This window comes from Dipodomys spectabilis, unplaced genomic scaffold (assembly GCF_019054845.1).
Source record: "Dipodomys spectabilis isolate Male_0828 unplaced genomic scaffold, ASM1905484v1 ptg000095l, whole genome shotgun sequence".
NCBI lineage: Eukaryota > Metazoa > Chordata > Mammalia > Rodentia > Heteromyidae > Dipodomys > Dipodomys spectabilis.
In genome coordinates, this window is record NW_024870772.1 from 44,905,755 (window position 1) to 44,929,384 (window position 23,630).

At 39.1% G+C, this 23,630-nt stretch overlaps 1 protein-coding gene across 2 annotated transcripts in view; it reads left to right on the forward strand.

Annotated features, from left to right (window-relative positions):
* Wdfy2 (WD repeat and FYVE domain containing 2) overlaps nt 1-23,630 on the forward strand; it is a 243,666-nt gene that overhangs the window by 145,576 nt on the left and 74,460 nt on the right. The window contains exons 8-12 of one of the 2 annotated variants that reach the window (XM_042685434.1): nt 7,040-7,145; nt 12,497-12,598; nt 13,747-13,877; nt 16,124-16,232; nt 17,055-18,332. In XM_042685434.1, the coding sequence (XP_042541368.1) occupies nt 7,040-7,145; nt 12,497-12,598; nt 13,747-13,877; nt 16,124-16,232; nt 17,055-17,084 (478 nt within the window). In that variant the 3' untranslated portion in view covers nt 17,085-18,332. Of the gene's footprint in view, nt 1-7,039; nt 7,146-12,496; nt 12,599-13,746; nt 13,878-16,123; nt 16,233-17,054; nt 18,333-23,630 lie in introns of those variants that run through there. The other variant, XM_042685433.1, reaches the window with a different exon arrangement.

Sequence of the window (23,630 nt, forward strand, 5' to 3'; positions counted from 1 at the left end):
CAAGCTTGATTTAATGTTCTGTCATCACCAACTCATAATTCTTAATAATTTTTTTATATTTTTAATTAAGGTTTTTATTGTGAAAATACTGTACAAAGGGGTTACAGTTACAAGGGCAAGGTAATGAGCACATTTCTTATCCACCATTGTTGCCTCCTCCTTTGTTTTTCCCCTACCATCCCTTCCCTCCCACCTCCTCAGGTACACCCCCCACCCACACACACACCCCACACCCCTGCCTAAATTATAAAGTTTGTTTTTCGACATAGTGTCTTAACAAAGGCCCCTGCATTTTCATTTTGCACTGGTCCCTCAAATTATATAGTTGATCCTGTCAGGTATGTGTTAGGACTGGTAAGAAAGGAAATTAGACTGTTCCACTAAGTGTGATGTTTACAGATGGCAAATCCTGGTGCTTTTGGAAAGTAGGAGTTTTATGCACTTGTAAGAGCATTTGCCACGCCAAACATGGAGCACATTCATCCATGAAATAATCAATCTTGAAATGCTTTCTAATATAAATGCCATGCTGATGTCAGATGAAACATGAATATAAGAAGGTATCTTTCCATTCTGTGAGCCTGAGGATGTTCCCTCACCTAGTTTTTAACTGAAAGGTAGTTATGTTTTGAACCCTAAATCAAGAAGTCCCTGTAAGTAAGAGCAGGTTTATTGCAAAGCTTGGAATCCAGAATTCATCATTGCATTCTACTCTTCTGTGTTGGAATATTAACAGTCCTGGAGTCTCATAAATTATGTATTTGTTGCTGAATATTGCTTCCAGCTATAAGTGGCAAAGCCCTTCCTTCTGTAGCTTATTTTGGTTTTGCAAGATCATGGATGTGTCACAGAATGCTTTAACAAGGGATATATCATCTAGATCAGTTACCTGCCAGTTCTTCCCTTCTTGCCCTTGAATGTTAGAATGGTAGCACTCCACACTTAGGACTTTTAGCCAGGCACCAGTGGCTCATGCCTGTAATGCTGGCTACTTAGGGGGCTGAGATCTGAGGAATGCAGTTCAAAGCTGGTCCATGCAAGAAAGTGAGACTCTTATCTCTAATTAATAACCAAAAAGCCAGAAGTAGGAGCTGTGGTTGAAATGGTTAGAGCACCAACCTTGAGCAAAAGAAAACAAAAGCCCTGAATTCAAGCTCCAATACTGGCACACACACCTGTGCACATGCACGTTCATGTGCACACACACACACACACACACACACACACACATACATACTCATATACATATACAGACTTTTTAAATGTGTACATGTCATAAACTTTATATTAGTTGTTAATTATTAAGAGAACCATACAACTAGTCCAAAGGAAAATCCAGTTCGATCATGTATGGATATATAAGCATATGTATGTATGTTTCCATATATCTATTTAGATATAACTTCTACATATGAGAGAAAATATATGCCCTTTATGTGCCTCTATTATATCACTCAACATAATTTTTTCCAGGTCTGTCCCTTTCTCTGCAGATGACAATATCATTCTTCCTGGTGCATGAATAAAATTCTATTATATATTATATATATGAATAAAATATATGAATAAAATTCCATTTATATACATACCTATATGTTATATATGTACACATGTATATATACATATATATGTATATGCCACTTTTCTTGATTCATTAGTCAGTTTGCCTATCATTTTTAAATGTTTTGATTTAGATTATAAAATAGAGCTCTCTAAATCATAGGTAAGAGAAAAGACATCATCATATATCTAGGAAATTGACTATTAAGACAACATCAATGGTACTCTAGACAAATATCCACAGTAAACTTTCCCTCTTCACATCTGTCATTCTCATGAATGAACTGTAATTGGTTCTTGTTTTACTACATTTTGGTTTAATTGTCCATGTTCATGAAGCCATCTGCATCCAGACTAAAAAGTCCAGAGTCAAAAGAAATTCTGACTCAATCTATTGGCATAGCTTAAAAGTTGTGTAAGCAATGTTAGCTCAGTACCCTCTGCCCAGAGTCTATTTGAAATATCAATATTTTCAAACACCTAGCATACTGGATCCTTTTCTATGAACTGCTAAGGCTATCTTTTATTAAAGTCACAAACTCTGACCTGCCCTTAATAATAGAGCCATCAAACAGGATTTTGTAGATTATAGAGACTTAGTGACTTCATTGTTAATAATAATTATTAATATTATATGTTATTATATAATAATTAATATTGTGTTAATTCTATATTTACCATACATTTAGCTTAGATGTCTACACTTTATGTATAATACATATAGTGTAAATATATAATAAGATTTGGACATGGTGACCGATAATACCAGAATGAGGGAAAGTAAAATTCTCCTTTGAGTTGGTCTTGTACAGCTATTTCCTAAGGGTTTGAAAAATATATAAAAACATCACAGACAATTAGAACATAGGCAAATCTCCAGGTTCTTCCTATAAAAAAATAAATCTCTGAGATATATTAGTAACATTTCACTAATACTGACTTTAAAATTACAACTCCATCTATACACCTCTTTTTTTTTTTTTTTTTGCATCATGAGTTATCCAATCCCAGGGTCTCACACATGCCAGGCAGATGCTCTAACCCATTCTCAACTCTTAAAATAGTAACACATCAAATGCAATTACATATAAAATCTCTTTTTTTATAAGACGGTGAAACAGATCTTTATGGTTTGCTAGGACCTCTCTGGGAAATATCAGAGTTTTAGCTGTAAAGTGCATCCTAAATATTTTTTTCAAAAAGAAAGTCAGTCTGAAGAAGCACCTCTGAAAATGATGTCAAATGAGTCTTAGACACCTGGTTAAAACATGAGCACAGGTACTCAAGGAACCATCAACACAGCAATATAAAACATTTTTTTGGGGGGGGTGGTCCAGTCGTGGGGCCTGAACTCTGGGCCTGGGCGCTGTCCCTCAGCTCTTCAGCTCAAGGCTAGTGCTCTACCACTTGAGCCACAGCGCCACTTCCAGCTTTTTTCTTTTTGCTTATGTGGTGCTGAGGAATCAAACCAGGGCCTCATGCATGCAAGGCAAGTACTCTACCACTGAGCCACCTTCCCAGCCTGCAATAAAACTTTTTGAAAAAAAAATTTAAAAAAATAGAGGTCCCCTATGACCCAGTAATCCCACTTCTGGGTATATACTCAAATGATCACAAATAAGACCATACTAAAACTACCAGCACAACTATGTTTATCACAGTATTAGTCACCATAGCTAAGATATGGAACCAACCCAGGTGCCCCTCAGTAGGTGAATGGATCAAGAAAATGTGATATATATATATATATATATATATATATATATAATATGTCGATTTATATATATGAATTCTATGCTTCACTCAGAAAGAATGACACCACCCCATTTGTAAGGAAATGGAAAGACCTGGAAAAAAATCATATTAAGTGAAATAAGCCAGACCCAAAGAAATATAGGTCTCATATTTTCCCTTATTTGCAATAATTAGTAGAAGTCTAGGAAATTTTTCTCAGATGAGCAGAATAGCTCAATAGCTATGTACATATGACCATATAACATGATGCTAAGCCAAATGAACTCTAAGACATGGACACAAGAGGTCTTTCTTTGTTGTTTTTGCTTTTAATATACTATGATTTTTGTTTCTTTTGTATGTTCTTCCCCCTGTGGTAAATCCCCTGTTGTCACTGTATTTGATTTTGGTACCCTGGTATTGTATATACATTTATTTGAATTAGGGAAGTGAAGGGGAACAACAGAATGGTGAGACAAAGGACAGGGGGGATCCAATGTAACAGCGATATACACAAGATAATATGTTGGAAATAATCTGTACAACTTGGAGCAGTGGTTGGAGGGAGAGAAAGTAGGTGAAAAATTAGGGAAGGGGTAACAAGTTCGACAAGAAATGTACTTATTACATTAATTATGTAACTTTAACCCCTCTGTACATCACCTTGACAATAAAAATAATAATTTTTCTTTTTGTCTGTTATGGGGCCTGAACTCTGGGCCTGGGCACTGTCCCTGAGCTCTTCAGCTCAAGGCTAGCGCTCTATCACTTGAACCACAGCTCTACTTTTGGCTTTTTCTGCTTATGTGGTGCTGATGAATAAAGCCCAGGGCCTCATGCATGCAAGGCAAGCACTCTACCACTGAGCCACCTTCCTAGCCCCATAATAAATAATTTTTAAAGACAAAAAAATAGAACAGTTTTAAAGAACTGAACGCTTTTCACAAGGGTACTTTCTCTCCCTCCCCCACCCCTGTTTAAGTAATTGACACTAATCAAGCTAACCTAAGGACTGAAGACTGAAAATAATTGTGGTGGTGCACAGAAGCTCTGCTAGGCAGATTCCACAAAAGGGAAAGAGCATGCTTTCACACTGTAGTCAAAGGCAACCATCAGTAAACCAGGGGAGCAGGTCATCATAAGTAATGGAACTTGGGCACAATCATAATCTATTTATGGCTTTTTAAAGATTCAGAGATTATAAGCCAAAACAAGTGAAGTCATTGGCCATGCTGTGCCCTTTATTTCTGCCTTTCATATTCTGGGACAAATTGACACTCAGGATTATCTTTAGCAGCATCATTCCCTCACAAATGGACAGAGGAGCTGTGCAGAAGCAATAAGGGTGAGTGATTTCATAGATGCAGAAAGGAGTACCCATGTCTACCCTTCTTTATTTTTTGGGGTGTCTGTCCTGGGACTTGAACTCAGGGCCTGGGTGCTGTCCCTGAGCATTTTTGGCTCAAGGCCAATAGTGTTACCACGTAAGCCTCACAGCTCCACTTGCAGCTTTTTTTTTTCTTAATTGGAGATAAGAGTCTCATGGACTTTCCTGCCTGGTCTGGCTTTGAACCATGATCCTCAGATCTCAGCCTACCAGTGTCCAGCTTCCTTTATGCTTTTTGAGACAGGTCCTGTCTAGTGGCTCAGGCTGACCTTCATCTCACAATGTAGCATGAGCTAGCCTCATACAGTTTTCTTGCTTCAACTTCCCTGAGAGCTGCGATTACAAATGTGCATCACCATACCTGGCATCTATTAAGCCAGACAGAAAGACTTGCATAAAAGTTAAACAGTGATATTTTTCTCAGAAAAAAAAAAATGTGTGTGTGTCAATACTAGGGCTTAAATTTAAGACCTGAGTGCTGTCATTTAGCTTTTTTGCTAAAAGCTACTGCTTTACCATTTCAAACCACAATCCTCAGTGTGAGTCACTAACTCTGGGCCTTGGCAAAATAATTTGTTTTAGAAAATATATTTCTAGTTGGACACCGGTGGTTCACATTTGTAATCCTACCTACTCGGAGGTTGAGATCTGAAGATCACAGTTTAAAGACAGTCTGGGCAGCAAAGTCCATGAGACTCCAGTTAACCACTGAAAAGCCAGAAGTTGAGCTGTGGCTTAAGTGGTAGAGTGTTGGCCTTGAACAAAAAGACCTCAGGGCAGTGCCCAAGCCCTGAGTTCAAGCTCCAAGACCAGCACCAGAAAAAAAGAAAAGAAAAGAAAGGAAGGGTATTTCTTACAATGTATTTGTGATATTGAAATGGGTTTATTGTTGCAATTTTCAAGTGAATGAATATTCAGTTTCTTAGGTAATTTAAAATACTATACATATTTGTAGTTTTTATTCATTTAAACTAAATCACTTTGATGTTCTCAAATAAGCTTTAAGAATATAAATGGATCCTGAGACAAAAAAGGTTGGGAACCCTTGACTTAAAACAGAATTACTTTTTCTTTCAAAAAATTGCATGGACACTTGTGTTTCTTTTTCATTTTTTCTTATCTGCCATACTCTTAAACACTCATTTTAATTATAGTGATTACCAAGGTAACTAACATATTCCATAGATAAAATTGGAAGAAAGAATATACATGGGGGCTGGGAAGGTGGCTTAATGGTAGAGCACTTGCTTTGCATGCATGAGGCCCTGGGTTCGATTCCTCAGCACCACATGAGCAAAAAAGAAAAAAGCTGGAAGTGGTGCTGTGGCTCAAGTGGTAGAGCACTAGCCTTGAGCTGAAGAGCTGAGGGACAGCACCCAGGCCCCAGAGTTCAGGTCCCATAACCGGACCCAAAAAAAAAAAAAAAAAGAATATGACATAAAGAATTGTCTGTCACATGCAAGCATGTTAGCACACTATCAGAGGGTATAAACACACACATTACTTATTTATCTAGATATCAAAGACCTCCCTTCCAGTAGGCATAAAACTTAATTGATTGGAGCTCAAATTTTGAGCTTTTATGATATGAATAATCATACAAGCAAAAATGACCAAGAACCCAGATTCCTGTCTCTCTCATTCAAAAGGGAATATAAATAGATCTCAGTAATCCACTGCTGCAATCACCAAATTACCAAAATGTAAAACTGAATTCTCCATCATTTTTACCACCCTGGGGAAATAACTGGTCAGCTATTCATGAACAAGAAAGAAAAATAAAACACAATACTGGGAGAAAGGAAATAAAAGCTGAAGAACTAGAAAGTCAATGAAATTCAAGTTATTATTGCTCTTTTTCACTCTGAAAGACCCAATAGCCTGCCTGGGCTCCAGCATCCCTGAGGCACACACTTCAGCAGCACAACCCCTGACTGCCAGTTAAAACCACGAGGCATTTCAATCCACTTTAGTTTAGGCAAATTCCACAGACAGTATAAAATATACCTACATATTGTACAGAGACATTAACCCTAATTTCAAAGGTAAAGTCATGGTACTAAAATTTTTTTTAATGGATGTGTATCACAGATCTTAATTAAGGAGGAAACTAATAGGATATAATAAGCAGTTTAACAATCTGATTACATTTTGTTAACTGATGAAGACTGTTTTCTCCTGTTGCCCGAGCAAGTCAGAGCAGCCTTGAGACTTTAAATCTATTATCATATTGAAGATTCCAGCAGATTTTAGGATCCATAGGTGCTCCAATGTGAGTCTACACACTGGCCAGTTTTGCTGAAGTTTCTGACATTTTGCTGTACTCAACTGTCACTCACCCCTGGTTTTCTCTCACAGTGACAAAGTCCAAGCTCTCTCTTATGCACAGCACACACGGCAGCTCATCTCCTGTGGCGGTGATGGTGGCATTGTTGTCTGGAACATGGATGTGGAAAGGCAAGAGGTGGGTGTCGCCCAAGGCTGGACTGGGCCCTACAGTTCTGAGTCCACCACCCCTCCTGCTTATATTTCTTATTTCTTTGAGGATTAAACCATAAAATGAGATGTATTGTGTTAGAAAATTTAAAAATCATAGTATAAGAGGACTTACTATTTTTTTCTACCCCTCATGAATTGGCATGTAACATTATTGTAATAGAAATTTCATGAGAATTTTAACTGAGACTAAGTTGTTTCTATTTTAAATCTGTTACACCATTTACAGCAAAGTACAGGTAAGAAAAAGGAACCACCTATTTTCTGGCAATTAATACTTTAGTATAAAAGACTGAAAACAGAAAATGCACATGATTTATGTAATTTGGTATTAATAGAAAAATGAGAAATAATAATTCTTTTATGCTTTTCTGAGAGCCATGTTCTAGGCAGCTCTCCAGGGTATGTATATTGAGTCTTTATTGAGCATGTATTTAAATTTTACCACAATGTTTTCTTAAAAATGAGTTTTGTGTTTAATTTATAAGCATCTTAAGTACTAGGATGTTTACTGAATTTCTCCTTTATAATGTCCTTATTTCCATAGCACTGGATAGACTGTCCTTTTGACAGTGCACTATATTTTTATTTATCTCTTACATGTATAAGAGTTACATAGAAAAATAACACTTTTCAAGGACAAACATGGTTTCCACAATTCTTTTCTTGCCCTCACAGTCCCTTTTCAAGAGCATAGTTGCTCTTACCCACAATGTAATACCTTTCAAATGCCAGTAATTAAATGTTTAAGAAGATTAAAGCCTTATTTGCTCAAACTATAAATCCACAGGAGTTCTATTAGTAACTAATTAAAATGATCATTACTGTTAGGATGTGAGGAATTGTTGAATATTGCTTTTGAAAAGTATATTTGGCACCATCCATATAAAGTCAGGGGATATTTCAGTGAGGGCTGGTCATGGTAACCAGACTCCCCTCTAAGCTGGAGATTGTGTCCTGGCTTGGGTTCTGCATGTATGGTAGCCTGCTTTGGATGAGGGACAGCCACATCTGGTTTAGCTTTGTTTCTATGAAGTTTAGTTTTTTTGAGGTTGTTGTTGTTATTTATAGAAGAAAGATCCAAAGGATCATAATTGATTTCCAGAAATGAAACCAGGTATTTGAGGAGGAATCCTATGCTTAAATTATGCTTCTTAACATGCAGATATAGGGGCACTTTCTATTTGTAGATGACTTAGAAATCTTAAGTCAAGACTCTAAATAAGCAGTGAAAATGGTTCTTTTCATCTTTTGCAAGCATCTTACTTTATTAACCTAAATATCCTGAAACCAATTTTGTAACTCATTTACCTAATGAACTACTTCCTGGTTGTGCCAAGATCTGAAGGGTGCTCACTTTGGCAGGCCTGAGACATAAAATGAATCTGTCCCTAACTAGAAGTGCTGACACTTTCTGGAAATTTCAGAATGCTATTAAATAGTATAAATGGTGTAATAGTACAATTGATGTGAAGTTGAAAATCAGTGCTGGTATTTTGAACAGGCTGTGGGCATAGTTGGCTAATGTTCTCTGAGTAAGGTTTGTGGAAGTATGTAGTGTTGAAAGGATAGTGGGGCCTGGCCATGCTCTGACTAGGAGCTTCATGAACTTTGCAGGACAAGAAATACCAAAAACAAGTGCAAAGTGAATTGGAGAGGTGACACCTATGTGTTAGTGCTCATTAGCTGTCTGACAGCAGTCACAGAGGAGAGGATGGCAGACAGAGGACAGTGAAGGCTGGGCAGTGGGAGATCCTGAGTGGCTGAATGCAGATTGAGTTGGGATCCCATTTATTAGTGTGTTTGTATAGTAATAAAATCCATTTTTTCAAATGTTTATCATTTTTCAACAATCATATTTATAATATATGTTCTTTGATAGAAAAGTTATCAAAGGCTAACAAATAGTTCCTCACAATACCACACTTAACATTTTGGCAATCATCATTATGTTTTTCTCTATACATACACATTTTAAATTTTTTAACAAAAATGGATTCCTATTATACATGCCAATTTATTTTTTTCTCTCAGATAGAGTGTGTGTACATTAATATTGCATAAATGATGTTATGCATACTACAAGTCTGCTTCTGTTTGAGCTCTTATATTCCATTGTATTTATCTTGGGCTCCTTCTGCATTTGATCCCATAATGTATAGCAGTTATATCTTCTCTGTTCCCAAGCAAAGGGCACATTCATGACCACAAGCTGGTCAAACACAACACCTGGATGACCACTTGTCCATCTCCTCGTACAGACCTATGTGACATTGATCCAGATGTAATCTTGACTTTGCTAACTAGCAACCAAACAGTTATACTCTGTTATACTTTTATTGGAAGACAGGGAGTTTCCTGTCCTGACACCTTATATGCTCACCAATACTTATTCTTAATCCCTTTCTGTTTTTGCCTATAGAGGCAAGGGTAAAGATACCTTGCCTTTATTTACATTCTCAGGCTAACAGTAAAGTTTCGCTTCTCTTCATGAAGTTTAGCAATTCGGGCTCCCTTGTTGTTGATTGGCATGTTCATATCTCTTGTATCTCTGTCAATTTTCATTTGTTAAACATTTTCCATGTTTAATGGCAACAATGTAATGTTTGAGAAATTGTTCCATAAGCACACATTGATACTGCTTTCTCAGATGTAAGATGCTTGTTCAGTGTTTTCAGGCCACTAGAAGTTCCTGATTAGTCTAGGCTAATTATGTTCTATTAACATCACTTGATTTATTTGTGTAAGAAGTAACTTTTTATTTCTTTTTTTAAAATCTTCTCCTACATTTTATATTCTTAAAAAAACAATATATTTAAATTTTTTAGTAAAATAGTCTTTAGCTAACAAGTTTATTGCTGTATGATGTCTTTACACTGAATAAGAACTAAAAATTACAAAGTAAGTCCAGGATTACTTTTCTTAATCTTAAAAATAGATGAAAAAGTTTAAAAGTTTCCTTTTCACTTGGTTTATGAGAAAATGTGTAGTGTTAGGTACATTTCTCCCTGAGGACAGAAGAGCCTGGATTATAAAGTTTTTTCTCTACAGCAGGTTTTCTTCAGGAAAAGTCCTGTCAGTGAAGGACAGAATCCAGAGCCTCTCTTGTGCTCCCGTCTACTGTGAATGTTGGGAGGGAGGTGATTTAGGACATTTCTCAAACTTGTTCCAAGTCATCTGCTCCCTGAAATTCACTTTTGAGGAGCCCTAGGATTGGGAATTTTTGTTGCTTGAGTGCAGCGCTGTGTGGAAAGAGGTGACTTCCTTTGTCAAGTGATGAATTCTAGTGCTGAATGTGAAACTCTGGAACCAAAGACAATCAATATTTACATCATTTATGAAGATCCACTGAAGAATAACTTTAAGCAGAACACACTTTGAAAACCTGACCGACATATTTAGTTTATTTCTGATGGGGTTGGGAAATCGTGAACAAAGCCAGAATATTGAGTGACCCATGACCCAAGAAGCAGACCTCCCATGGGGCCCTGCCATGAACAGCACTGTAGTCAGGTTATATCACTCCAACTTGGGCAGCTGACTGTGTAATGTTCATTTAAAAAGCACTGTAGTACAGAAATGGAGGGACAAGGGGTATACAAATGTAGGCATGGTACTCACTAGTGTATGTTAAAATAAATTATATACAACTTGTGGATGGGACAGGCGGGAAAAACTAGGAGAGAGCTAAGGAAGGAGTGACATTGTCCAGAAAGAAATTATCTCTTTACCTGACTTACATAACTGTAACCCCTCCGTACATCACCTTTATAATAACTTTTTTTAAAAGCACTGTACATAATCAGAGCAAAAGTTAATCACCTCCCATCAAAAAATATGAGATAATGTTCTAAGTTCGGGACCCTGTGAGGCTTGGCCCTGCTACCTTCCTCCAGATTTATTCCTGTGGTCCTTAGCTGCTCTCAGCTCCCTTTCCTAGCCTCCTTCCAGACATTAGGGGTTCTGCTAACATACCACTTGCAGAGAACCCCTGAGTCTGAGCCCTGTTTTCCCTCTGCATTGTGTGCTACTTCTTGGGCTTCTTACTCTTGGACTTACCAAAGAATTGTTAATATTTTTATGACTTGAATGTAGAGAATTCTTTTTATTCACTACTACATCTTATCCCAGTGCCTAATACATGAGATAATTCAGTAAGTACTTTTTGAATGGTTGACTGAGAAATAAGGCCCTCTGTTTCTTTTTTTAAAATATTATTTTACTATAAAGATGATGTTCAGAGGAGTTACAGTTACATGAGTAAGGCAATGAGTACATTACTTGTCGATCATAGTTACTCCTTGTTGATCATTGTTACTTCTTCCCTTGTTGTTATCCCATTATCCCTTCCCACCCTCATCTCCCACACTCCTCCCCACCCCATCCCACCCAACCCCCCCACCTGAGTTGTAAAGTTCATTTCCAATATACTGTCCTGTGAGTATCATTGTTGCAGTAGGTCATCCTGAGTCCTTGTTTCAGCATTTTGTTATTTCCCTTTTCCTCCCCAGATTAGATAAATGTATATACAAGTACAAGATGCACAGTACCAAAATCAAGTACAGTGACAGGGGATATGCCATAGGGGGAAGAACATACAAAAGAAACAAAAAAAATCACATAGTACATTTAAAACAATAACAATAAAGAGAGACCTTTTGTGTCCATATCTTGGGTTCATTTCACTTAGCATCATCTTATATGGACATATGTGCATAGCTTTTGAGCTTTTTAGCTCTTCTGATAAGATTATCCTATATGTATACTAATTATTGCAAATAAGGAAAACCATGAGGCCTAAATTTCTTTGGGACTGGCTTACTTCATTTAATATGATTTTTTCCCAAGTTTTTCCATTTCCTAACAAATGCAGCAGTGTCGTTCTTTCTGATGGAAGCATAGAATTCCATTGTGTGTGTGTGTGTATACACACACACACAAATACCACATTTTCTTGACCTACTCATCTACTGAGGGGCATCTGAGTTGGTTCCATATCTTAGCTATGGTGAATAATGCTGCGATAAACATAGTTGTGCTGGTAGCTTTAGTATAGCCTTGTTTGTTTCCATTTGGGTAAATGCCCAAAAGTTGGGTTGCTGGATCATAGTGGAGCTCTATGTGTAGTCTTTTGAGGATCCCACTTACTGCTTTCCAAAGTGGTTGAACAAGTTTACACTCCTACCAACAATGCAGTAGGGTTCACTTTTGAAGGCCCTCTGTTTCTAACACATCCTGATTCTGAAAGCTTCATCAATGTCAGACTTCTTTGTCTACACCACTCCTCACTGTGACCTGTTGTGTGCTTTATTTGACCAGACCCCTGAGTGGTTGGACAGTGACTCCTGCCAAAAGTGTGATCAGCCTTTCTTCTGGAACTTCAAGCAAATGTGGGACAGTAAGAAAATTGGCTTACGGCAGGTAGGTGATGTGGGTGTTTCATCAAACTATAATTCTGAGGAAATAATGTAGCCTTATAGCCTCAGGTAAAATAATGACCCCATGTGGGAGTTGTGGTGGGGTAGCTTGTAGTAATTGCAAACAGCACCTCGATCTACCCCATCCCTAGTCTACTGCAGTTTTTGCCTGCTAGATTCCATTTCTGTAGTGACTCTTTCCCATTAAGTTGTAGAAAGACATTGTTTCAGAATTTTAAATGGCATCTACTAAAATGCACTTTAAAATTAAAGGTGCCGGGGCTGGGAAGGTGGCTCAGTGGTAGAGTGCTTGCCTTGCATACATGAGACCCTGGGTTCGATTCCTCAGCACCACATAAGCAAAAAGAAAAAAGCCAGAAGTGGCGCTGTGGCTCAAGTGGTAGAGCGCTAGCCTTGAGCTGAAGAGCTGAGGGACAGCGCCCAGGCCCAGAGTTCAGGCCCCAGGACTGGACACCCCCCCCCCAAAAAAAAAAATTAAAGGTGCCATGATCACCTAGGTTCAAACCATGAAATTATAGAAGTAATATTTATTTTTCTTTCATTATGTGACTTCTAATTTTGTTTTAGTTATTCAGATCTGCTCATTGTACAGAATTTTTAATATCCTATGATTTGATTTGGTCTTCCCTAAAGAAATAAAATGTTAGGTCACTAGGTTGAACATGGCCACATTTAAGAGACAATGAGTTGAGTCAGCATTCATCTGTGTTCTCCTTCATCCAGAAGTGATAACTAAAGGTCCTCAGTTCACTCAGGTTTAAGTTCACTTGATCCTAGGTACCTCCTCTGTAGCTCACAGGGATGGTGACTGAAAAGTATGGAGGATGGACAGTGGGAGGGGAAGGCAGCATTATCAGATGTGTTTCCTGCAGTCTTCATTCTGAACACAGCCTGGAAGGTGACACTTGGTTTTTTGCTCTATTAGGTTTCCAGGCACTCTTTGGTTTCATAAGATAGGGCCTCACTCTATAATCCAGGCTGGCTTCTCTGTCTCCCTGCTTATATCCCCCAAGTGCAGAGATTATAGGCATGCACCATGCCTGGCTCCAGGGCTCTTGCCTGGCATCCTTACCCAAGTGTGCCAGAAGGGCAGTGTGGAATCATGATAATCTGTTTTCTCTCCTTCCTCAGCACCACTGTCGCAAATGTGGGAAGGCTGTCTGTGGCAAGTGCAGTTCCAAGCGCTCCTCCATCCCCCTGATGGGCTTCGAGTTTGAAGTGAGGGTCTGTGACAGCTGCCATGAGGCCATCACAGATGAAGAGTAAGTTCCAGAGATCTGCAGGCCCCTCCTGGTCAGAGGAATCCAGTCTGGGAACTTCTTCACTTAGCATACAGCCATGGTTTTAGGGCTCTGGCCCTGCTGCTGTAGAGCATAGAAGTGTGAAAAGCTCTTCTTTGCCATCAACAAATGCATGTGATCTTTTTTTTTCTTTTTTTTTTTTTTTTTTTGACGGTCGTGGGGCTTGAACTCTGGGCTTGGCACTGTCCCTCAGCTCTTCAGCTCAAGGCAAGCACTCTACCTCTGGAGCCATAGCACCACTTCCAGCATGTGATCTTAAGAGGCAAGGGGAGTGCTCAAAGAACTCATCTATGAACTTCCTTTAGTTCATGAGTATATGTGCATTTAAGGAAATGCTCTTCTTTCTGTCTCCTATTTTCTGGGAATTATCCTGGATTGCAAGGGCTCAGAACTCACCTTGAAGGCCAAGCTGGTATCTGTTATTAGAGTTGAGTCAGCCCTCTGGTTCTGGGAACTTTCAGTTTCCAGGAAGAGCTAAGACACTTTACCGAAGACCCAAATAGTCCCAGTGCCTTCTACACAACTGACTTCTCATCAGTCCTTCCTCAGTATTCCAACACCCTAGGTGTGCTTTGAAAGGTGGCCAGAACTATGCTTTGTCTTCAGTGTTGACTAACTGACAATTACCTGACAACAGCTCTGAAATGTTTCCCTGTTAGCAAGTTACTGGAGGATAACTCATCTTCGCAATCCTCCTGTGCTTTGTACTGTAGTCAGTTTGTTCTAAATACTTCTGTTTACCCATATCAGATATACATTAAGATACCCTTGCATAAGTAGACATATATATTCATTATTGTCCACTTCTCACACATGGTAGAGTTAGTAAGGGTTTTTACTGAGAGGAAACCTTAGAGATAGTCTAATTCATTTCTTCATTTATAGCGATATAGATTAGAGTCTAAGGAACTTGCAAATTAAGCCTAAACCTGTAATTCTGATCATTTTTAGTATACTGCAGACCTGCCCCTTGGATTTAGTTGTAGAAAAAAGGAAGAAGCTGGGTGCCAGTGGCTCACACCTGTAATCCTAGCTACTCAGGAGGCTGAGATCTGAGGATCGGGGTCCAAAGCAGGAAAGTCCATGAAATTCTCATTTCCAATTAGCTATCAAAAAAGCCAAAAGTAGAGCTATAGCTCAAGTGGTAAAGCACTTGCCTGGAGCTGAAGAGCTCAGGAACAGTGCCCAGGCCCAGAGTTCAAGCCCCATGACTGACCAAAAAGAAAGAAAGAAAGAGAGAGATAGAGAAAGAAAGAAAGAAAGAAAGAAAGAAAGAAAGGAAGGAAGGAAGGAAGGAAGGAAGGAAGGAAGGAAGGAAGGAAGGAAGGAAGGAAGGAAGGAAGGAAGGAAGGAAGGAAGGAAAGGCAGGCAGGCAGGCAGGCAGACAGACAGACAGACAGGAAGGAAGGAAGGAAAGAAAGAAAGGAAGGAAGGAAAGGCAGGCAGGCAGGCAGACAGACAGACAGACAGACAGGAAGGAAGGAAGGAAGGAAGGAAAGAAAGAAAGGAAGGAAGGAAGGAAGGAAGAAAGGAAGGAAGGAAGAAAACCATGTTCTGAGAGCCCAGTGCAGAAGGGTGGCCCTTGAAACAGGAGAGTTGTCTGCTTGACTGCAACCCTGGCTCCCCTCCTCCTGTGACTTCCACCCTTCCTGGCTGGGAGCACCTAGGCAGCTGACAACCTTCTTACTAAAGCTTGTTACGCCTTGAGAGAATGCTTCAGAGAAACCTAAGTCTGCAGTTAGACTGTGAGAAAAAGAAAAAAGAATGGATCGCCTTCCGTTACAATGACAATCAGTAGTATCCTGGGCATTTTAATAGCACACTTTTTTTAAAAAAAATTAAATAGGCCAAGATAGACTATTTTACTAGCACTTATCCTTCTGAGCACAAACTTAGCAAAATCAATGTGGTTTTCAAAAGACTTCAAAAAAACACAAATGGAGATTTTCAAAGACTCTTATCAGAGTAGCATATTCTCTTGAAGGACCTTTAGAGATACCTCTTTCCCACTTTGGCAACTATAAGAAAACATTCTTTTATTATCTTTTTTAAATCATATAATAGACGACCATGGAATAAAAGCAGATCTGTGAGGTTCTAACAGTGAAACAGTTCTAGCCAGTAAGCCAAATATTAGAATGTAACATCACACCCTAGATCTCCAGAATTCATACGTCAACTACTTACTCTTGTTTTGTTCCCTTCAGACGTGCTCCCACAGCCACCTTCCATGACAGTAAGCATAACATTGTGCATGTGCATTTTGATGCAACCAGGGGGTGGTTACTGACTTCTGGAACTGACAAAGTTATTAAGGTAAGATACTATCTTATGAAGCTTTCCAGTTTGGGGCTTTATAAATAGAGCCTGTAGAGCTCTGTTCAGGTTATCCCTAGCTTGAGCATTTTTGAGAGCCTTTTACATGAATGGATCTAACATGCAAAGAACAGCTCCTCTAGTAAGTCATGCATGGCAGTCAGAGGAGTAGCACAAATAAGAAGAATTTTAAGCATTCAGCAGAGGGAGATGGAGCTGCTAGGAAAGGTGTTATGAAGCTAATGGGGTTGACCTAGTCACTGAATGTAAGATAGGACTTGAATAAGCCAACAGGTGGTAAACAAGACCTTTCCCACTAAGATCAATTAACCTAAGAGCATTCATCAAGGCCTCTCTGAGGACTAGTGACCAATTGGATTTGGGGATATAGCAAAGGCCCTGAATAGAAGGGGCCACCTGTGTCATATCCCATCCCAACCTTGGAGTCAGTAGCAACATGTAGAGGTTAAATAAAATATTTAAACCCAGAAGCCTTGGTTCCCTTATTTTTGACATTTTATAGAATTTTTTGGAAGATTAAATGAGAGGATGTGGGAAGAACATGGTATGTGCGTAGTGTCCAGTATATATTAGTTCCCTTTGTCCTTAAATGTATCTGATCTGTCTTTATTCTTCATTAGCTAGAGAGAAATGTCAGGTTGCTCCTAAGTTTTTGATCTTTAAAGATCTAGAAATCATGTAGTGAAGTATGTAGTTGCTTGCTAAAAGAAAAAAAAATTCACTTAAGTTCAGTTCTAAGGATTGTTCATCCTTCATACAATTTGATTTATCTCATCCTTCATCTTCTTTTTCTCTTTACAGTTGTGGGATATGACCCCTGTAGTGTCATGATGGCTACCCCAGGAATCAAAAAAAATAGCATTTACTAAAGAAATGGGTGTTCTAATCTGAATCAGTACTGGAAAAGTAAAGCATACGTGTGAGCAGGAAGAGAAGCTAAAGACCCTGGGTGAATTTGCATCTTAACTATGCAGTCAGTGGCAAACTAGTGAAAGAACCTTTGCAGGGACTCTTCAACTTGTTCATACAATACAAAAGAAGATATTTTTTTATCAAATGGCTTATACAGTCTGACTGTGCTACAGTGTTTTGACTATACTGAAAAATCTGTGTGGGATGTTTGATTTTTCTTGTTACTTTGTGTATTGGAGAAATGAGGAAAGTATCTGTTTAGGGTATTTTGGTCATAAAGTAGTTTCCATGTGTTTTGCTTTGTTTTTACCTCAACATGTATTGTGGGCATCTTTTTCTTTGTCTCCATGTGCCTATTACTGCTTTGCAGCAGAGTGTATGTATGTATTTCAATGTTTGTTCCCAGTGTCTCTGCTTTCCTGTCTTCAGTGGAAAGAGTGCAGATCTACCAGCTGAGTTCTTGAATTGCCTGAAGATTGACTCAGCCCTATTGCCTGACTTGCTGATGTTCTTACTGAGTAACAGTGACTTTGTATTTTTGCCTGTTGTCTCTGTCTTCCCACATTAGAAAAAAGCTGCTCCCAGCCATTGTCATCCTAGTAGATGATTATAACTGAGAGCTTCAACCATCAGTGCCTGGATCTTTTAGAATTCAGTTGAGGCTTCCTGAACCTTTCATGTTTTGTTTTGTTTTGTTTTTCTCTTTTTTCTTTTTTGGACATAGCTGTCCCTTACTGATACATCAGAACAAAACAAAAACGTATGTGCTTCCAAAACAAGTGTTTTATAATGTTTCTTTCCCTGTGTGACATCATCTCAGAACTTGAATTTCATTACTTTAAGATTATAAACCTTCTTTATTCTTTATCATCTATATTGTGTTCCACTTTAAAAAAAAACAGATGTTAAACATCTGTATCTTAATGTATTTCACCAGAACTATTTGTATACTTTCATACGAAGACTGTAGGTGATCTGATATAAAGGTACTGAAGCCTGCAGATCAAGCTCTTTTCTTGTTAGGAACATAAAAGAAGACTTTAGAAAATGAACTTAAAAAATTTATCTAAGGGAATCCAGTTAAGCTTGATAAAATGAACTAAGTGACTCACTTCAAGATATTGAACTTCTTATTAAAAAATCTTTTATTTTTAAGTTGGGTGTTGGTGGCTCCTGCATGTAATCCTAGCTACTTAGGAGGCTGATATCTGAGGATTGCAATTTGAAGCCAGCACAGGCAGGAAAGCCCATGAGACTTTTATCTCGTTATAAAATAAAAGCCAGAAATAGAGCTGTGGCTTAAGTGGTAGAGTGCCAGCTTTGAGTGAAAAAGCTAAGGAACAATACACAGGCTCTGAATTCAAGCCCCAGTACTGGCACAGATATACAAAATAAATCTTTTCACCTATAAAAATAGAATTAAGATTAGTTACAAGCATGTACTAGATACCTATTCCACTCTAAGTACTTTGCACATCTAACACTTCAGTGGATCTCCTATGTCAGGACTATTAGGGATCACCGAGTCTCTTGAGCATCACCAGGTTAAATAAATACCAGGTTAAATGCCGATTGCAGATAAACAGGCCAATTGCTTGCCCTTTCCTATCTATGTCCTACGTCCAAAGTATCTTATTCTCTTATTCTCTTTTTGGTGATGGTAGTAATTAAGCAAAATTGAAATCCTCTCTATTATTTTTCTTCCTTTGCTGGAAATCTGGTTTGTTTTAGCAAAATTGAGATCTCTCTTATTATTTTTCTTCCTTTGCTGGAAATCTGGTTTGTTTGTTTTTTCCTCATGAGCATGTTACTTTTCTCAATGGAGTAAATACTACAAGCCGTACATGATAACACCCATAACATTGACCATGTATACTCCCTGAGTCATAGAGTTTCCTGGAGTTCATTCTAATGGCCTAGTATAGGCAAGCAGGACCTGTGTGTGTGTGTGTGTGTGTGTGTGTGTGCGTGCGTGCGTGCGTGCGTGCGTGCGTGCGTGCGTGCGTGTCCATGCAGTCATGACCCATGACAGCCATCACTTGAAGCAAAAACCTTGAGGACATACACACACACACACACACACACACACACACACACGCAGAAGTCATCACCCCCTGTCACTTCTCTGCCACTCCCAGAGTGCTCTTGCTTACTGCTTACACCCAGCCAGAGCCACTATAACTCCTTTTTTGCATGATTGCTCTGTGAGTAAGCTTTTAAAAGCGAATTTGATTTACAATATTCTATTTTGTGGTTTATTATGAGATCTGCAGCCACCTACCAAGCTGCTTATGATAGAGTACTGTGAGTTGGAAATGAGTAATAGAAATTAATCACTGTGAATCTCCCTTTCTGACCTTCGGAGGTTGGCCTGTACACGGAGAGGGAAAGCCAGTATTAGGGAGGCAGAAGGTTGAGCACTCAACAAGCCTTGTGTGGATTCTCAATTAGGCATAGATGAGTTCAGACTGTACTGGAAAGCTGATTGTCCCCATTATTCATATGCACACTGTATCTTTCTGTTCTGTGACTCTGACTCTTCACTCTAGCCACCTCCCTCCCATCATTGCTATATCCCAGCCCACAGAGCATCTCAGAAGTTGAAACCACATGAAACCTCACTGATAATGAGAATCATGATTGAAAACCACAGACACACAAAGGCAGCCGTTGCTCTGCCCTTCTTTTTCCCCTTATAGTGTGGCTGCTTACATTTGATGAGAAGAGCTTGGCAAACAGTGTGTTTTTGTACTACTGTGTATTCTAAAGTTTTTGCATTAAGTATGTCGACCATTTTGTGACTCATAGAGAAATATAGGCTGGTGTGGGGTATTTTCCAAGCATTTTGTAGTAATCGCAGGCTTCCCTCATTAGTAAGAGCTGGCACCAGCCCTTGGTTTGTCTCCTGTCTAGGCAAAAAAATCATAGTTCTTATTTTATTCTGTTGGGTTTGTATTTTACTTTTATTTTTGCTTTATTAAACATACAGCAGTTTTGGCAAATAATGTCTAATATTACCTATGTTGACAGAACTACACATATCATACACAGAAAGTTCCCTTTTGGTGGAAGGAAAACAGTCTTCTGTTCTTGATTCCTCCAAAGGAATGACATTCCCAGAGCTTTCAGTTGCCTGGGTGTGTCTCCCACCACAGGCACAAAAGTGGTTTTAAAATAAGTGCTTGGAATCTTATGTCATTTTATATGAGGTCAATCAACCATAATGTGTTTCTCATTTGATTGTCTGACTTATCTACAGAATCCTAAAATCACAAAACTGGAAGGATCTTGAGATCTGGAATGTTCCAGGCCAATCTCTCTCTGTCTCTGTCCCTCTGTCTCTCTCTCTCTGTCTCTCTCTCTGTCTCTGTCATCTCTCTTTCTCTCCTCTTTCTTCTCTTTTCTCTCTCTCCTCTTCTTTCTCTCTCTCTGTCTCTCTATATTTCTTCATACCAGGCAGGCAGTTAGATACACCTGAGATGTAAATGAGAATGTGGAAGAATATTCAAGGAACAATTGGTTTTGAACCTTACCTAGTAAGGACACAAGTGTTTGGAGCAGCTCCCTAGCTTTGGAACAGGGAGTGTCTGGAACCAGGCTAGCTTCCCATTAGGAGCATATTAGACACCACTTTTGGCCCAGCCCTGAATTATGAGTGGGTGCGTACTATGTCAGGAGGCAGTTGCTGAACTTCTTTGCTCACATAATCGCTTTCCCTGACTCTTCCCCAACTACCCCAGTGGCAAAATTGAAGTAGAAATGCAGGAGCCCTGATGGCGCATGCTGCCCTATTTGCTGAACTCTAGCATTTGTCCTTGTGGGACATGTATGAGGCTATTTTTTAAAAGCATAATGTAATTTTGTTTAACATTAATCCTTAAAGCTTCAGTTTGGGCTTTAAGCAAAAGAAATATCTCTAAAACTATGTCATAGGTAGTGAACATAAATATTCATTAAATGAGACTTCTTTGGTTTTGCCTTTTCAGTATAGTTTAATGGCATGAAAGTGAGCTTGTTCACTAAGATTGGTATTTTGAAGTAGAAGCAAAACATTTTGCCAAAATGTTCTTTTTTTTCTCCTTAAAAAAATAATGTTAGTTTACATTTTTCGTGGTATGAAATTAGCAACTTGATTAGAAAACAGAAATGTAGCACATTTTGAACATAAATTATCTAGGTGATTCTGCAGATTCGTCTGTAGATTCTTAGGGGGAAAAAAATCCCAAGAATTGGTATCTGAAAATGACCAGTGTTATTAATTTTGGAGTCTTTCTTGGGTACACTGCCTTTCCTCATAGGTTGTGAATAGACCCCAAAACCAAGACATGCATGACCTTTGACCTGGAAGAACTTACAGTTATTGTGTTGCTGTTATTATTTAAGATAAGGTGTCACTGTATAGCCCAGGCTATTCTCAAATTTATGTTTCTCCTGCCTCTGCCTCCTGAGTGCTGGGATTTACAGGTGTGTGCATCATTCTCAGCTTCCACTCCTGCAGAGAGCCCTCTCTACACAAGGTTTTAAAGTCAGTCCTGAGGTCATCATGTCTCTAAGCACTCTCCCTACTGCTCAGAGGCTTTGCAGACAAGCAGACAAGCCATTACAACACTGTGAAAAATGTAACAGTGAAAATGTGCTTGGATGCCCCCAGCCTGGCAGAGAGGCAAGAGGTATTTAGAAGAGAAAAGACCTTCTAAGCTGAAGACAAAGGGTCAGAAGGGATGAGTTGAGTAGGGGAAGGAGAAATTTAGTGAGACGGTGTTAACAAGCCTGTGGTCTAGAATTTGTCTGAGGCACTCAGGGGTTGCGCAGCTCAGCTGCAGGCCTGGAGCCCGAGCCCTTGCAGCTATTAGATGTTTCCTTCAGGGAAGATATACATGCAGCTCTCTGAACATCTGAACAACAGGGTTGTTCAGATGCTCACCCTATAATCAGTGCTAGTGTCTATTTCTTGTTTTTGTAGGTGGGGAAAATCACAAGAAGTGGTATCTGTTACTAATTTCAGAGTCTTTCTAGCTATATTACCTTTCCCTGGAGGTTGTGAGAAGAGCTCAAAATCATGACTCTTGACCTGGAAGGATTTACAAGCTAATCCGTAGAGAGACTGTGATCAATTGCTCTGTTTTGAAAAAGGAAAGACTTTGACCCACTAGGGCAGGTAGTTGTTCTGCTCGAGGATAGCATTGCACTTATAGATGGTGCTGTTACAGGGCACAGATGGACTGGTCCTTCCTATCCTCAACCTTAGATTGCTCTGGAATATGACAGATCATTCCAGTACAGTGTGGTAGGCACAATAAATCTTCACCCAGTGGAGGGGAAAGGTTTTCTCACAGAAGTTAAGGGTAAGAAGGGTTTGGGCAGCCACTCTCTAAAAAACCTGGCTCAGCCAAGGTAGGAGCATCCCATGGAGTGCTTGGCAGCACTCTTTTTTTTTTTTTTTTTGTCAGTCATAGGGCTTGAACTCTAGGCCTGGGCACTGTCCCTCAGCTCTTCAGCTCAAGGCGAGTGCTCTACCACTTGAACCACAGCACCACTTCTAGGTTTTTGATGGTTAATTGGAGATGAGTCTCACGGACTTTCCTTCCTGGGCTGGCTTTGGACTGTGGGTCTCAGATCTCAGCCTCCTGAGTAGCTAGGATTACAGGTGTGAGCCCTTGGCGCCCAGTGGCAACACCTGTTTCTTACTGTTACATTGTTTGCCCTTTTTTTCAGGCCTAAGTCCTAACTGACTTCTGGAACATCTGCATTTGCATTTAAACTTTAGCTCACAGAGGAGCTGTGGTTCAAGTGGTACAGTGCCAGCCTTGAAAGAAAAAGGCAAATGAGAACACAAGGTCCTGGAGTTCAGGCCCCAATACCTTCTAAATACATACATACATAGAAACGTACATACATACATAAATACATACATGTAGAGCAAGCTTTAGTTCAGCTGTACAACCAAGAACCATGTCATATAGCAAGCTTTGGGGATTTTACTTTGCATTTTTGCCTTTTAACATTAACCTTCCCGTCAAGAAGCTGCTTCAGGTCTAACTTATATCATTGTCTAAAATAAGATCTGTCCTAAATTAGAATAGAGTCCTTTTCTTACATTTCTCATGTCAAGGAAGTTTTTAACAGACAGTATATAGGCCCTTGTCACAGATGTTGAGTGTGAGGGGTGAATTTGATAGTCCTTTCAAGGTCCCTTCTGGTCTTGTGATTCTCCAGTTCTGTGAATGTTGTTTATTATAAGCCTAACAAACCATTACCAGTCACATGGCTGACTCATGGACAAATGAGACCACATTGTCTTGCCATTTTTGGTTCCTACCATACCAACTGATTTTTTTTTTCCTCTAGATTTTTGCCATGTAGAGCCTAGTAGATTTGGTTTTAGAGAAATGGGATGAAAATGGAAATTAGTATGGTACATCTCATTAAAAATAGATACCTTAACATGTTTACCTTAATGCGTTA